Here is a 17,798-nt window from a genome sequence, read left to right on the forward strand (position 1 = left end):
AGATATAGTGCCTTTAGCTTTGACTCTTTTCTAATTTTCCCTGACGCCACCTTAGTCGCCACTGCCCAAGATTACCTTAGTTGCTCTCACTGCGCCTTCCTGATCGATTCTGCTTATTTTTATGCAAAACTCTGCTCTAGAGCCTTAACATTTTCCTTGGTGCTTTTCAATTTACCCTTTCTTGAATCCTCCCCACCTTTTAACTTAAAGGCCTGCCTACTGCCCTAGTTACTCGATTTGCCAGGATACTGGTCCCAGCCCAGTTCAAGTGGAGCCTGTCCCAACAGAACTCTTTCCCAAGTACATTTTATTCTTTCATGGGGATGTGGGCGTCATTGGTAAGGCCAGCATTTGTTGTCCTATTTGCCCTTGACAACTGAGTGGCTTGCTCGGCCATTTCAGAGGGCAGTTAAGAGTCAACCACATTGCTGTTGGTCTGGAGTCACAAGTAGCCCAGACCAGGTAAGGGCGGGAGACTTCCTTCCCTAAAAGACATTAGTGAACCAGATGGGTTTTTACAACAATCGAAGATAGTTTCATGGCACCATTACTGAGACTAACTTTCAATTCCAGATTTTTAAAAAATTAATCAATTGAATTTAAATTTCACCAGCTGCCATGGTGAGATTTGAACCCATGTCCCCAGAGCATTAGCCTGGGCCTCTGGATTTCTAATTCAGTGACATTACCACTATGCCACCATCTCCCCTCCACTGTTATCAGTGGCCCATGAAGCAAAACCCCTGCCTCCCACACCACTCTAAGCCACACATTTAACCTTTACTGCGTTTATCCCTATGCCCATAATCCACAGATTATTTTTGAGGTTCTGCTTTTTAATTTGGACCTTAACTCCTCAAACACAATAAAACATAATTCCTAGTTCTACCCATGTCATTGCTATGTGGACCACAATAACTGGATCCAACCCCTCCCATTCCAAGGTGTTCTCCAGTCACAAGATTCCTTAACTCTTGCATCAGGCACACAATGCAACCTTCAGAATGTCCAGTCACAACTGCAGAGAACAGCATCTATTCCCCTGACTATACTGTCCCCTATTAGCATCTCATCCTTTTCACTCCCCTGACTTGAATGGCCTTCTGCACCATGATGCCAGTCAATTTTCCCTCCACACGTGCTCTCATTCACACAGCTAACAAGTACCTCATACTTGTTAATCAAAATCAAGGTTCTCATTCACTACAACCTGGATCCCCATACTTGCAGTCACACCACCTTGTTCCTGACCATTGACCAACTCTAAAGTTCAATTGGACCTAAGGGATGTGACTCCCTCCTGGAACAAAATGTTCAGCTAACTTTTCCCCCTCCCTGATGCCCCACAATGTTTGCAGTTCAGACTCCAGCTCAACAACTCTGAGCACAAGTTTCTCAAACTGCAGATATGGTTATCGAGGATTGCTATACTCCACAAACTCTCATATGCTACAGTTACAGCACACCATCCACCATGTCTATCTGACCTTATTTATTTGATTAGTTTTTTTAAATTGAATTATTTTACTTTTATTAATTAATTGGTCTAGTTTAAGTTACTAATTTAGTAAAGTAATGGTATTAAAATTGCCTAGAGACAAAAGAACACTCACCAGTTACTAGAGGTTAAAAAAAAAAGCAGCACCTCCTACCCACTCTACACTAATTCCCAACTTTAGCATTCACTAATGAAGCACTCTTATGACCAATGCGACAGCAAATACTGTTTACTTATAGAGAGCTTTGACTCACACCCAAGTTACAGATGCTAATTCAGTTCCTACTACAGTAATTAACTTCTATTTGGCAACCACTTTCAGCTGATTGACAGTTAAATGCCACTGATAGGCAGTTTCTGTTAACTAGGTATCTTAATTAGCTTGCAGTTTCTTTTACAGTTTTTCGAGCTCTTAGTCAAATTCTAAATGATGAGCTAAATTTCAGCTTGAGGAATAGTTACCAGAGAATTCCCACTTGCACCAAATTCTCAATTTTAGTACTCTGTGAACATAGTACTCTTTCATGACCACCGTGTGTGCGCCACACTCAAAATAACCAAAGCACAGATGTTAATCATAGCCTTTGTCAATTCAGACTCTGAAATAAAAATACATACTTCATTTTAGTTTTGATGACTAATTTGTACCTCAAAAAACTTTTGAAATACTTTGTTTTGAAATCATTTGGAAATAAGGGGAGAAATACTGTTGCTGGCTGAGAAAATACATTCATAAAATTTGATTGAATCGTACTGTTTCATCTTGAGATATTCACCACACGACAGACTTGTAATCTGGGAACTACAAAAAAAGACAGATCTGTTCTGAGATGCAACCTTCCATACCAGCGCTTCTGATATGTCTTCCTTTTTCCTCAATCGATGATGCCCCCCACAATTATTGACAGGGTCTTTGACCATGTCTGTCCCATTTCCCACACTTCTGCTCTCACCCCTTCCAACTTGTCCCAGAACACCTTCCCCCCCCCACCAGCCTCTGTAATCAACAGATCATCTGCCATTTCCAGCACCTCCAGCATGATGCCACCACCAAACATATCTTCCCCTCTGCTCCCCTTTCAGCATTCCAAAGGGACTTCTCTGTTTACAACACCGTGGCCCACTCAATCAGCCCCTACAACCCCTCCCTTCCCACAGCACCTTTCCATGCAAATGCAGGAAATGTACATCTGCATTTTTACCTCCCTCCTCACCATCCAAGGCCCCAGAGACTTCTTCCAAGTGAAACAGTGACTCACGTGTACTTCTTTCAGCTTAGTATACTTCATTCGCTGCTCACAATGTGTTCTGCTGTACATTGGGGAGACATACGAACCTACGAATTAAGAGCAGGAGTAGGCCATTCAGCCCCTTGAGCCTGATCATGGCTGATCTGAATGTGGCCTCAACTCCACTTTCCTGTCAGCCCCTCATAACACCTGGACGCCCAAGTCTCTTTGGACCTCCACCTTTTCTAGATTTTCACAAACATATTGCTGCATTTATTTTTGTGGACTCATTATGTAATGATGGTGTCAGGCCTGAGCACTTAGTAATAGAGAACCAAAAGACAGCAAGAATAGCAGCTCAGTTTTTTGGAATTTGGGTTTATTTTGGATTTAGGTACTTGTGCGAATTAGAATGCAAGATGACAGGAAATGAAATTCTAGGCTGGGACTAACATGATTTGTGTGCAGAATCATTGACATCAGAGAAATGCAAGGAGTGAGATTTGTGATAACAAAAGGTGGAACAAATTATATACCTATTTGAAACACGGAGCTCCACCTCTAAAGGTGGCATTTAAACAAAAAATTAATGCTAGGAATCTAAAGTAAAAATGTGGAAATAACCATCAGATCTGTCAACATCTGACATGGAATTGTTACAGCGCAGAAGGAGGCCATTCGGCCCATCGTGTCCGCACCAGCTCTCTGAAAGAGCAATTCCCTCTGTTCCATTCCCCCGCCTTCTCCCCGTACATTCTTCCTTTTCATATAACAGTCTAATGCTTCAATTGAACCTGTCTCCACCATACTCTCAGGCAGAGCATTCCAGGCCTTAACCACTCGCTGCATGAAAAAGTTTGTTTCTCATGTCACTTTTGCTTCTTTTGCCAATTACTTTAAATCTGTGCTGTCTCGATCTCGATCCTTTCACAAGCAGGAACAGTTTCTCCTAAAAGAAACTACTGTATCCAGACCCCTCATGATTTTGTATACCTCTATAAAATCTCCTCTCAGCCTTCTCTTCAAGGAAAACAGTTTTAACTTCTCCAATCTATCTTCATAACTGAAGTTCCTCATCCCTGGAACCATTCTCATGAATCTTTTCTGCACTCTCTCTAATGCCTTCACATCCTCCCTAAAGCGCAGCACCCAGAACTGGACTCAGTTCTCCAGTTGCGGCCGACCTAGTGTCTTATACAAGTTCAACATAACTTCCTTGCTCTTGTACTCTATTCCACCACTAATAACACCCAGGATACGGCATGCTTTATTAACAGCTCTCTCAACCTGTCCTGCCACCTTCAATGACTTATGCACACATACACACAGGTCCCTCTGCTCCTGCACCCCCTTTAGAATTGTACCCTTTATTTTGTATTGTCTCTCCATGTTCTTCCTAACAAAATGTATCACTTCACATTTCTCTGCATTGAACTTCAACCTGTTTGCCCATTCCACCAACTTGTCTATGTCCTTTTGAAGTTCTACACCCTCCTCTTCACAGTTCACAATGCTTCCAAGTTTTGTATCATCTGCAAACTTTGAAATTGTGCCCTGTACACCAAGGTCCAGATCATTAATATATATATCAGGAAGAGCAAAAGCCCCCAACACTGACCCCTAGGGTACTCCACTTCAACCCTTCCTCCAGTTCAAAAAACATTTATTAACTGCTACTCTGTTTCCTGTCACTCAGCCAATTCCGTAAAAAATGTTGCTACCGTCCTGTGTGGCACTGATCAACGCCTTTTGGAAGTCCATGTACACCACATCAACGGCATTGTCCTCATCAACCCCCTCTGTTACCTTTTCAAAAAACTCCAGCTAGTTGGTTAAACATGATTTTGCCTTAAGAAATCCATGCTGGCTTTCTTTAGTTAACCCACATTTGTCCATGTGATTTAATTTTCCCCACCACCAAAGTTAAACTGGCTGGCCTGTAGTTGCTGGGCTTATCTTTACATCCTGTTTTGAACAAGGGTGTAACGTTTGCAATTCTCACTTCTCTGGCACCACCCTCGAGTCTAAGGAAGAATGAAAAATTATGGCCAGTGCCTCTGCAATTTCCACTCTCACTTCTCTCAGTATCCTTGAATGCATCTCATCCTTAGCTGGTACCTTATCCACTTATATACACAAGTATATATATATATACATACACACACAAGTATACACAGCCTATCCAAAACCAATTATCTATCTTAAACCCTTCTAGTGTCTGAATTACTTCCTCTTTCGCTGTTGCCTGGGTTGGATCATCTTCCTTTGTAAAGACAGATGCAAAGTATTCATAGAGTCATAGAGAGATACAGCACTGAAACAGGTCCTTCGGCGCACCGAGTCTGTGCCGACCATCAACCACCCATTCATAGTAATCCTACGTTAATCCCATATTCCCTACCACAGCCCCACCTTCCAATTCTCCTACCACTTACCTACACTAGGGGCAATTTACAATATTCATTTATTACCTGAGTTATACCCTCTTCCTCCGTGTGCAAATCTCCGTTTTGGTCCCTAATTGGCCCCACTCCTCCTTTTACCATTTATAGGTGTATAGAAAACTTTGGGATGAGTCCCTTTTATGTTAACTGCCAGTCTCTTTTCAAAGTCTCAGCTTCTTTTATTCGCTTTTTCATTTCCCCTCTGAACCTTCTATACTTAGCCTGATTCTTAATAGTATTTTCAATCTGGCATCTGCTATAAACACACTTTTTCTTCTTTATCTTCATCTCTATCTCTTGTCGTCATCCAGGGAGCTCTGGATTTGTTTACCCTACCGTTCCTCTTCGAGGGAACATTATTAAGGATACAAAAACCAAACCTTGAATATTAAGCTGAGAGTACAATATGGGGACACAACATCGAAGTCGTAACAGGTCCTTTAGTACTGAGATCAAGACAGTATTTTTCACATAGTGATCGACGACCAATATCCGGAAAGAGTAATGGAGACTAAAACCCTGCAATCATTTATGAAACAACTGAAAGCTACAATCTCAGGATGGATGAATTAAGGCGGGCCCAATGGCCTTCCGCATCTGTAATTATATAATCATTTGTAAACGCTTGTCAGAGTGCGCACACATAAAATAACTTACAGCATTTGTGTTATTTTAAAATCTCCCAATTATAAAGTAACTTGTCTGTAAATAGAACGAAAGGGGGAGAATAAGAATCATATTTTTCACGCACATTGTTTACCCTGCGGCCTATGAGTCTTCCGGGCTGCCGTAGTGAGGCGGGTGTTGATGTTATGACAGCGGCGCCTTGGAACGGCCGTTTGAAACAGCCCCTTTCACCATGGCCGAGCCGAGTGCGGGCGGAATAAAGGTAACCCGAGTGTCGGGGGCTGGGCACTTGGAAAGAGGGCTAGTTATCCCTCGAGTTGGTGCCGGTTGCATGCATAGGTGGTAGGTGAAAGAAGCCGGGTTGGTGGCTGGGCCTGGGGCGGAAGGTCGTGGCCTTTGGGTAGTGGGTCGTCAGGAGGAGAGTCGATGTCTTGAATGTTTGGGGCTGGGCGGATTATAAGCAACACAAATTCAGGCCTGTCTGACAGGCGGCGCATAGTACACCTGGTCAAACTAAACGTCTGAACTACTCAGCACTTGCAGGAGCTGGGGCCCCAAAATGACTGATTGCTGCTCTGGCTTCCCATCGGTTTGTTAATCTGCCTTTTAAAATCCATTCAGCTAAAGAAAATGAACCTTACATTTTATAGATTGCAATTTTGGCAATCTGTTATTTTTAGTGAGAATGAAGTAAAAAAAAAAATTGTATTTTTATAACCTCAGGAAGCCTCAAAGTGCTTTAAAGCTAGTGAAGGACTTCAGTGAAGGAGTGTGACTGTATGTTTTGGATAACGTGTTTGAAAATAATATATCCTTAAAAATATGTACATTTCCCCTCAAATTTCATACCATTGCCCCAAATATTGACTGATTTAACGCAATTAGAGTTACCAATTGTGGGTTTGTTTGGTCATCATTGTAACGTGCGATAGCAGAACATTCGTCTTTTTTCGTCTGGCAATTGTTATGTTCCTGTCATTGCAACAGAACTAGTTTCGGGTCTTTACATCATGTGTTCCAGATCATTGCTATCGCACCATTTTTGTTCAATAAATTATGATTATGTTAAAATGAAAATGCTGCTTTATCCTCACTGTTAGTCAGAAAGTTGATGTTATCAGCTAGTTATTAATTGTATACGGTAAGGTTAAAACCTGTTCTGTTAACAGTTTGAGAATGTAACTCAGCAGCAGATCAACATTTTACTAACTGGTGTACAAAGATCTCTGTAAACTATAAACGCAAGAAAGCAGGAAGTGTATTGAGGAAAGAGGAATAGCTTAAAAGAAATGCGGAGTCTCAAATTAGACTAAATAAAAAATTTTGAAAAATCCCCTTTCCATGATATCTCGAAGAGAATTGAACAGAGTGCAGAAATCTCTTTTGGACTAAATAAAAACAAGTTAATGATTTTACCAAAATGGGGGGGAAAACTGCACATACTGGAAATCTAAAAACAGAAAAAAGATGGAAATAGGAGGTTAGACCGTATCTGTAGAAAAACAGAAGTCGATGATTTAGGTCTTGGACCATGGATATCAAATGTACAGCCTGCAGAAAAGTTTTATCTGCCCTGCAGACTTTCCATGAATATTCGAGTTTAGGAGTGCCCAGGGAAAAGTTGCTGGAATGATGAGGCTGATTTTTGAGCAAATGCACTAAATTAGAGGAAAGAATTGGGTATAACACCAGTCACAGAGACTGGAAGATGCAGAAAGTGTATTCAGAGTTGAGCAGTAGTTAATCTGGATCAATGGCAGGAGGCTAAATCAATGGATAGAGACAAGAAAGCTAAAAACAGAAGGGTGACAGTAGATGGGTTGATGGAAATGCAACAACTTGTATTTATATAATAGTTTAGTGTTTAATGTTTTATACAATTAACATAGTAGAACATACCACAGCGCTTCACAGGAACAAAATTTGACAGAGCCACATGGCATATTATTAGGTCAGAGGATCAAAAGCATGATCAAAGACATAGGTTTAAGGAGTGTCTTAAAATAGGAAAGAGCGGAGTGAGGTTTAGAGAGGAAAATACAGATATGAAGGCCTAGGCAGCTGAAGGCACGTTGCCAATGGTGGAGTATTTAAAATTGGGGATGAGCAAGAGTCCAGAATTGGAGGATCGCAGATATCTCAGAGGCGCAGTCACAATGGGCTGAATGGCCTTTTTTTGTGCTGTAACTTTTCTATGGTTATGGGGTTGGAGAAGGTTACAGAGATCGGGAGAGGCGAGGCCATGGAAGGATTTGAAAGCAAGTTTGAGAATTTTAAAATTAGAGCGTTGCTTGACTGGGAGCCAGTGCAGTTCAGTGAGCATAGGGGTGATGAATGAAAGGGACCTGTTGTTAGTTTTGTATTCATTCATTGGATGGGAGTGTTGATGGCAAGGCCAGCATTTATTGCCCATACCTAATTGCTTTTGAGAAGGTGGTGGCGAGCCGCCTTCTTGAACTGCCTTGAGGTGTAGGTGCACCCACTGTGCTTAAGGGAGGGAGTTCCAGGATTTTGATATAGTGACAATGAAGGAATGGAGATATAGTTCCAAGTCAGGATGGTGTTATGACTTGGAGGAGAACTTGCAGGTGGTGGTGTTTCCATGCGTCTGATGGCCTGTCCTTCTGGATGGTGTTACAACTGAGGTGGGAGGAATGCCCTGTCTTCTCTAGTTCCACTTCTCCACAGGTCACAACATATATTTAAATGTTTACCCAGTTCCGATGTGGTCAATCATAGACTGTACTCTGTCTCAGAATACAATACACCAACCAGGTTTCTTTAATAACCAACAAAATTATCAGTTTATTATCGAATAAGACTTATCCAGTACAGAAGCAAAACATTAACACACAGATTGAAATATGAAAGTTCCCTTTTTAAATTCCCCACGCACACTGAAAAAAAATACAGAAATTCTGTCTGCAGAGAATATTTTGGCCAAATACCTTTTTTTTCCTTTTTTTTTTATCTAACCCCGTTTTTTTTCTTACGGTGGCCTTTATACCCCAGGCCCCTTTTATATTTTTCATGTCGAGGGGGCCTTTATTCCTCAGGCCCCCTTTATATACATATTTACATTTTTAAAATAACTTTAACAACACCAGATAAATAATCAAAAAACTCAAATTAAAATGCCATTCTCGGCGTCGACAATGCACTCCAGTCCCTGCGGTGCCCACCAGTCGCGGAACGGCCAAATACCTTGTTACAGCTAGGTGAGAAAGGGGTCTAGGGGTTCCCTCAGCCTTTTCCTGGTTTGGCCATAACAGGGTTTAATTTGTAAAACACAGTTTTATTAGCTTCCCCTCAGTGAATCATTGTTCACTACTCTCCAATTGTAATGGCAAAGAAATCAACCAGAAAGGTTTTCTTAGATTTAAACAAGAAAGGTTCAGGTTTACAACTACTAAAAATACGCCACACGAGCATATATACGCGATAAACACACACACAGCTAGAGACAGAAAAGGAGAAAGAATCAAGGGGAAAGGTTTGAGGCAATAGCTGGAATTCATTTACTGTCTTTTGAGTTTGATGTAAAGTCTTTGGTTGCAGTTAAATCTTGCTGTCTCGTTGGGGCCCAGTACACACTTACAAACTTGTTTCAATGGTTTTCTGTCCTCTTGAAATTCAGTTGCAGTCTGTTTTTGTGAGAGAGAGGGGGATGCTTTCTCTTCAAGTTCAGTTGCAGTCAAACTTCAAACTGTTGTGTGAACACAATTCAAACCAAACCTGCAGACCAGTCATGTGACTAGCTCTTTTTTTAGGGACACCCTGCCTGGTGAGGTTTTGTGGATTGTTTCTGTCTTAGTAGACATCCTCAGTAGGGGGCTGGAATGCTGATCTTCACACACTCAATGTCTTTTGATCAAAATCCATTTGGTTATTTGAATCAGGAAGCTGTTCCATTATCTTCAGGCAACTGTCTCTGGGATGTTTCTAGCCACTGTCCTTTTAGAATGCAGGTGCAGCCATGTTTTCAGTCCAGTAAGAGTTTAAAATTGATGTTCCATATGACGAAATTAATATGCCTCATTCTTGGCAGGTGTGGTTTTCCTCACACCTCCACATCCAGCGGAATGAAATGCGATGTTTAGAAGAGCATTTCATTAAAAGAGAATAGAGAGAAGAGTAAGTACAGGAGAAAACACATGCATTTCTCTCATTCATTCAGAAATCCTAAAAATTGTTACTGCCTGTCTTTCCTCTGTAGCAGTGCTGCTTTCAACTGCCTCTTTTCTCTTGAGGTGGGTCTAGCTTTATACTGCCCCAAAGTGGTTTGAAGTTTCTTCACTATCAGCCTGCAATGGTTTGGGAAGGGGCATCCCAGTAAACGTGATTTCTGGGGAGGTTTGCAGTTTGTACATTTCTATGACTGTCTAGGGTGCCTTTGTTCCTGTTGAGGTTTGCAGGGGAGGATTAGATTTAATTAGGCGTAGGTTGGAATTCTGCTCGTGAGAGTCAGTAGTGGGTGGATCCATTCTGAACTCTTTTTCAATGCTTTGATGAGTCATGCAAGGGCTTTTCACCTTAGGAGATGGTTGGTTCCCCTTTCTCCAGACATTGGGGAGGATTCTTTGTTAATCTCCCCTTTGTCCTCTGGGACACTCCTGCTTGCAGATATCTGTCCAGATTCTACTGCACTTCCCTGTGGTACTTCGACTAGGTGAGGCATCACCCTCATGAATTCTCTGCCCTCTTCAGGACTTCCTTTGTCTCTGCGGGTTTCTGTAAATGCTGTCAGCAACGCTGGTGGCGTGCTTCTGGTGTCTGCATTTAGATAGGAAGATGTGGAGTCTAATCTTTCAAAATTTTCGGGGTTGGCTCACCAGACAGTAGGGGTTTCCATTTGGGATCCCTCTCAGATCTCCTTTAACCTGTCCTCTTTGTCCCTTTTCCCCTTTCCTTTCTAACCTTTTGTCAGCCATGTGCCTGCAGGGGTCCCTTACAATTCACCAGCCCTCTGCTGGAAGATTTCCCAAAAGCTGATGCAGGACTTGGGCTGCAGATTTCACTGTAGGTTGGGGTTTCCCCTCAACCTGGCACATGTGGCAACTCCTACAGTACTCCACCACATCTTTGTGGAGTTTTGACCAGTCAAACTGTGATCTTATGCGGGCTTTGGTTTTTCGTATACCGACATGTACAGCCCCTGTAATATCATGGGCCGTTCTTAATATTTCTCTCCAGTACCTCTGCAGCACCACTACCTGGTGAACCACTGTCCACTCTTTGTCCTCAGGTCTGTGAGGCGAACTCCATTTCCTCATCAGTACCTCATTCTTTAAATAGTAGCAGTCAGGGACTCCACCTGCTTCAATTTCAGACTGGGCAGCCTGTGCTAACTCAGTCAACACTGGGTCGGCTCGCTGAGCCTCGGCTAAGGAAGATTCATTTAATTCCTTCCCTGGGTCTTCTAACTTTCCAAAGAAAGTCTCAGACAGACAGACCTCATGGTTATCTGCCTGCAGTACCAATTCAGGCTCCTTTGGGGGCGCTGGTTTGATCATGGCCTGATTCACTACACATGCAGAGGAACTGCAGGGGACCGTCTCCTGCCACTGCCCTGTCTCTCTGACCTCCTGTAATCTCTCTTTCAGTACTGGGAAGCTACCGCCTTCGCCCCTGCCAGATCATTACCTAGGAGCAAGTCAACCCCGTCCACAGGCAAACTAGGGACAATTCCTATGGTCACTGGTCCCGAAACTAGGTCGCACTCCAAGTGCACCCGACGTAAAGGTACAGGCATACACTGTCCTCCAATATTATTCACTACCATTCTGGTATTTACTGCACTCTCTGGTGCAGGTCAGGTCAGGCCTTTTCCCAGTAAAAGGGATCTAGTGGCCCCTGTGTCCCTGAGGATTACTCTGGGCTTGCTTACTCTCCCTTCAGACACAAAATCCTGATAACCTTCAGGAATCCTATTAAATTTTCCTGCACTCGCAGCAGTATGCTTCCTGGGCCTTAATACTGCTGTTCTGCTGTGCTTTCCATCAGGGTCGCTTCTCCTCACACTGAGTGGGTGTGCCTGATTAACCCCACAGGCTTTCCCTGTAGTTTCCAGCAGTCAGCTCTTAGATGACCTTCTTTATTGCAATGGAAGCACACAGGTTTTGGGGTCTCATTCCTACTTACAGCACGTTCCTTTTTGGCTGGAGGAGGGCCCCCTGTGTCCCCTGCTTTTCTCTTTCTCCCCGAACTGCTTGGGCTTCTATCACCTTCCCACCCTTGTCCTTTTTGGATTTGTGGCGGGACTAGGAAAAGTTTTCACCTGGGGGACTGACTTATAGATGAGACCAAACTCATCGGCCAGAACTGCGGCTTGCCTGGCTCTATGAACTTTTTGTTCCTCTACATGTGTCTTTATGGAGAGTGGGAGAGAGTTTTTAAATTCCTCGAGCAAAATTACTTCTGTGAGATTTTCTTAGCTGAGCTCCACTTTAAGAGCCCTGAACCACTGGTCAAAAGCCAGCTGCTTATTTAGTTTTAGTTTTTTAGTTTTAGAGATACAGCACTGAAACAGGCCCTTCGGCCCACCAAGTCTGTGCCGACCATCAACCACCCATTTATACTAATCCGACGCTCATTCCATATCTCTACCACATCCCCACCTGTCCCTATATTCCCCGACCAATACTAGGGGCAATTTATAATGGCCAATTTACCTATCAACCTGCAAGTCTTTGGCATGTGGGAGCACCCTGAGGAAACCCACGCAGACACAGGGAGAACTTGCAAACTCCACACAGGCAGTACCCAGAATTGAACCCGGGTCGCTGGAGCTGTGAGGCTGCGGTGCTAACCACTGCGCCACTGTGCCGCCCTTCTCTCAAACTCAAAGTAATTTTGATCAGCTTGCTTCTCGAGGGTTCTAAACTTTTGGCGATAGGCTTCTGGTACTAGCTGATGTGTTCCGAGGATAGCATTTTTTGTCAGTTCATAATTTGATGAACTCTCATCTGGCAACAGGGAATAAACCTCATGGGCTTTTCCTGTTAACTTGCTTTGTAGCAGGACAGTCCAAGCCTCAGCTGGCCACTTTAACTGCCTTGCAAATTTTTGAAAAGATACAAAAAATGCTTCCATGTCTCCCTCATTGAGTTTTGGAATCAGTTGAGTAAATTTTAACAATTCGGTACCCAGCCCTGAATTACAATCCTCCATATTGGCCATGCTTTCACTGGGGTTACTCTGTTGCCTCCTAGTTAACCCAAGCTGTCTCAGTGCTCTCTCCTCACATTCCTTCTGGAAGGTTCTCTCTCCTCTCTTTTTCTTTCTCCTGTCATCTAATTCAAGTTTCCTCTGTTCCAACTGTATCTTTGCTAGCAATATCCTGTCGGAGTTTATTTCTAGCCCTGTTTCTGCTTCATCAGATTCAAGGGAAAAATGGTTGGCCACTAGTCTTAGGAGTTCAGACTTTCTAGCCTTGGCGTAGACAGTGATCCCACACTGCTCAGCTAATTTTCTCAACTCTTCTGTAGACAGTGCTTTTAACTTATCCCAAGTTACTTCAATAAAAGCAAAATACTGCAGATGCTGGAAATCTGAAATAAAAACAAAGTGCTGGAAAAACTCAGGTCTGGCAGCATCTGTGGAGAGAGAAGCAGAGTTAACGTTTCAGGTCAGTTACTTCACCTTGGCTTGGGGAGCTACTGGCTTCAGTCACAGACATGTTAGTATTCTAGCACACACAACCACAAGAAAACCTGTATTGAAATCATTTATCTTTTTTTTGATTGGGTTCAATTTGACTTCCCATTTCTAATTTTCTCATTTGTCTATGGGTTGAATCCAGACACTAGCTGCCAAATTTCTGTTAAGACTAGGTGAGAAAGGGGTCTAGCAGTTCCCTCTCTGCCTTTTCCTGGTTTGGCCATAACAGGGTTTAATTTGTAAAACACTGTTTTTTAACTTCCTGTCATGCCAGGCCCACACCTGCCAAGAATGAGGCACATTAATTTTGTCATGAGCATTGATTTTAAATTGTTGCTGGAGCAAGGAAATGATTTGTTAAACAGATCAGCCATGGCTGGAAAAGACAGTGCTTGGAAGCACAAGGACCATTCCCTGACATAGTGAATGTATATTCACAATATATGTTAATGACTTAGATGAGGGAACTAAATGTAATATCTCCAAATTTGCAGATGACACAAAACTGGGTGGGAGGGCGAGGTGTGAGGAGAATGCAGAGAGGCTTCAGGGTGATTTGGACCAGTTGAGTGAGTGGGCTAATGCATGGCAGATGCAGTATAATGTGGATAAATGTGAGATTATCCACTTTGGTAGCAAAAACAGGAAGGCAGATTATTATCTGAACGGCTATAAACTGAGAGAGGGGAATATGCAGCAAGACCTGGGTGTTCTCGTAAACCAGTCGCTGAAGGTAAGCGTGCAGGTGCAACAGGCGGTAAAAAAGACAAATGGTATGTTGGCCTTCATAGCGAGAGGATTTGAGTACAGGAGCAGGGATGTCTTGCTGCAATTATACAGGGCCTTGGTGAGCCCACACCTGGAATATTGTGTGCAGTTTTGGTCTCCTTATCTGAGGAAGGATGTTCTTGCTATAGAGGGAGTGCAGCAAAGGTTTACCAGACTGATTCCTGGTATGGTGGGACTGACCTATGAGGAGAGATTGAGTCGGTTAGGATTATATTTGCTGGAGTTCAGAAGAGTGAGGGGGAATCTCCTAGAAACCTATAAAATTCTAACAGGACTTGACAGGGTAGATGCAGGAAGGATGTTCCCGATGGTGGGGGAGTCCAGAACCAGGGGTCATAGTCTAAGGATACGGGGTAAACCTTTCAGGACTGAGGTGAGGAGAAATCTCTTCACCCAGAGAGTGGTGAGCCTGTGGAATTCGCTACCACAGAAAGCAGTTGAGGCCAAAACATTGCATGTTTTCAAGAAGGAGTTAGATATAGTTCTTCGGTCTAAAGGGATCAAAGGATATGGGGCGAAAGCGGGAACAGGGTACTGAGTTGGATGATCAGCCATGATCATAATGAATGGCAGAGCAGGATAGAAGGGCCAAATGGCCTACTCCTGCTCCTATTTTCTATGTTTCAATGGACCAGGTATTGTGTGTAAGAGCAGCATTCCAGAGTCAGCTAAGGTGCTACAATCCAGGACTGGTTAGACCAGCTGGTCACATGACTAACTGGCTGTTCCAGGGTCTTTTGAACTAACCACAGAGTTTGAACTCAAAAAGACTGTTTGCTCCTGGACTGAGAAGATCTCTCTCCTGTCTGCTCCCATCTCTTTCTCGCAAGCCTCTGAATCCACTGAAGACACATGAACCCCAAGAGAGAAAAGTCTCCTACAACAAACAAGGTTTAAGAAGAATACTGTGCCCCAATGAAAAGCAAGAACTACCTATAATCAAGGACTCTACAATGAGCTCAAAGAATCATAAAAACTTCAGATATTGCCTCAAACTTTTCACTTTATTTTCCCTCTGCTCTTTTCTGTCCTATTTGCATGGGTGTATCGCGTATGCGTGCTAGCGTGTGTGCGTCGTATATCCGTAGGCGTCAACCGAATTCGAGTTTAAGTTTAATAAATTTCAATTTTTCTTCTTTAAACCTAAGAAAACCTGTTTGGACTGGTTTCTTTGCCTTCATATTGGAAAGCGGTGAACAAGGATTCACCAAGGGGAAGCTAAAAACAGTTTGTTTAAAAATTAAACCCTGTTACAGTAAGACCAGGTGAAGGCTGAAAGGGAACCCAAGACCTCTTTCTCACCTGGTCATAACACTTCCCCTCTGAATCCTTGTTCACTACTCTCCAATTGTAATGGCAAAGAAATCGACCAGATGGGTTTTCTTAGATTTAACCAAGAAAGGTGTAAGTTAATTAATCTTAAAACTCTAATTCGGATAAAACTACTAAAAATACGTGACGTGACCATGTTAGCATGCATGCGCAATAAACACACATGCAGATAGAGACAAAAAAGGTGAAAGAATGGAGGGGAAAGGTTTGAAGCAATAGCTGGAGTTCAGTTACTGTCTTTTGAATTCGATGTAAAGTCTTTGATTGCAGTTAAATCTTGCTGTCTCGTTGGGGCCCTGTATACACTTTCAAATTTGTTTTGATGATTTTCTGTCTTCTTGAAATCCAGCTGCAGTCTCTTTTTGTGAGAGAGAGAGGGAGATGCTCTCTTCAAGTTCAGTTGCAGTCTAACTTCAAACCGTTGTGGGAACACGATTCAAACCAAACCTGGGCCAGCAGGCCAGTCATGTGACTAGCTCTTTTTTTCAGGACACCCTGCTCGGCGAGAGTTTGTGGATTTTTTCCAATCTTGGATATCCTCGGTAGGGGGCTGGAATGCTGACCTTCAATGTCTTTTGATCAAAATCCATTTGGTTAATTGAATCAGGGAGTGGTTCCATTGTCTTCTGGCAACTGTCTCTTAGAATGCAAATGTTTCTAGCCACTGTCCTGTTAGAATGCAGGTGCAGCCATGTTTTCAGTTCAGTAAGAGTTTAAAATTAATGTTCCATATGACAAAATTAATATGCCTCATTCTTGGCAGGTGTGGTTTTCCTCACAACTTGATAATTCTTAAAGAACAAAAGAGAAGATATGGAAGGAAGTCAGTTGTACCTTTTGGTCTGGCATCTGGGTATATGGAGATGGGTCACTGGGGTCTTTTCAAAACAACTTGTTCTGGAAATGTTTCAAAATCGTCTGGCAGGCTTTTCAGGAGCTTAAGCCAGCACACGCTTGAATCGCAGGATTTTCCCAAAGACGGGAAGAAAGAGGAGCTGACACACTGGCCTTCTCAGGGCTTCTTAGAGAGGTGCAGGCAAAATGAGCTGGGGTTTCTTGTTCCTTGGCAGGCAAAACATCTACTGTCTTCAAAACAGTTTTCACCCCAACTGAACTGAAAACAGTATCCAAACCCCAAACAGAAAGTCAACCTCCTGACCTCCATAAACCTTGACATGTGGCTTCTCTGTAAACGTCTTCCCCAGGTCACCAAGGTTTCTGTTGTTTATTGAGCTTGAAGCACATGATTTTCGGGTTTGAAGGGTGCTATCGAAGGAGCCTTGGCGAGTTGCTGCATTGTACCTTGTAAATGGTACTGCTGCCACTGTGCGCTGGTGGTGGAAGGAGTGAATGTTCACAGTGGTGATCAAATGGGCAGCGTTGTTGTGGATGGTGTGGAGCTTCTTGAGTATTGTTAGTGGTGCACTCATCCAGGCAAGTGGGGAGTTTTCCATCACACTCTTGACTTGTGCCTTCTCGATGGGCTTGGGGAGTCAGGAGGTGAGCTACTCACTGCCACAGTATTTGTACAGCTGTTTCAATTCAGTTTCTGGTCAATTGCAACCCTCAGGATGTTGATCATGGGGGATTCAGTGATGGTAATGCCTTTGAATGTCAAGGGGCGGCGGTTAGATTCTCTCTTGCTTGAGATGGTCATTACCTGGCACTTGTGTGGCATGGATGTTACTTGCCACTTAACAGCCCAAGCCTGAATGTTGTCTACATCTTGCTGCATGCAGGCATGGACTGCTTCAGTATCTGAGGAGTTGCAAGTTGTGCTGAACATTATACAATCATCAGCGAACATTTCCAGTCATTGATGAAGCAAGTGAAGATGTTTGAAGCCAGGACACGAGGACACCAACCTGAGGAACTCCTGCATCGATGCCCTGGGGCTGAGATGATTGGGCCTCCAACAACCACAAATATCTTCCTTTGTGCTGAGTACGACTCTAACCAGTGGAGAGTTTTCTCCTGATTCCCATTGACTTCGGTTTTACTGGAGCTTCTTGGTGCCACGCTTGGTCAAATGCTGCCTTGATCACCAGGGCAGTCATTCTCCCCTTGCGTCTGGAATTCAGCTTGGCCACGTTCAGACCAAGGCTCTAATGAGGTCAGGAGCTGAGTGGCCCTGGTGGAACCCAAACTGAGCATCAGTGAGCAGTTTATTACTGAGTAATCACTTTGCTAATGATTGAGAGTAGACTGATGGGGTGATAG

At 43.2% G+C, this 17,798-nt stretch overlaps 1 protein-coding gene across 4 annotated transcripts in view; it reads left to right on the plus strand.

The window, feature by feature from the left end:
• The first annotated feature begins 5,488 nt into the window (after positions 1–5,488).
• Positions 5,489–17,798, plus strand: part of LOC137369236 (selenocysteine insertion sequence-binding protein 2-like) — a 97,797-nt gene continuing 85,487 nt past the window's right edge. The window contains exon 1 of one of the 4 annotated variants that reach the window (XM_068030119.1): positions 5,489–5,770. In XM_068030119.1, the coding sequence (XP_067886220.1) occupies positions 5,732–5,770 (39 nt within the window). In that variant the 5' untranslated portion in view covers positions 5,489–5,731. Of the gene's footprint in view, positions 5,771–5,808; positions 6,061–6,197; positions 6,388–17,798 lie in introns of those variants that run through there. The other 3 variants (XM_068030123.1, XM_068030120.1, XM_068030122.1) reach the window with 3 other exon arrangements.

This window comes from Heterodontus francisci, chromosome 4 (assembly GCF_036365525.1).
Source record: "Heterodontus francisci isolate sHetFra1 chromosome 4, sHetFra1.hap1, whole genome shotgun sequence".
NCBI classification, from domain to species: Eukaryota; Metazoa; Chordata; class Chondrichthyes; order Heterodontiformes; family Heterodontidae; genus Heterodontus; species Heterodontus francisci.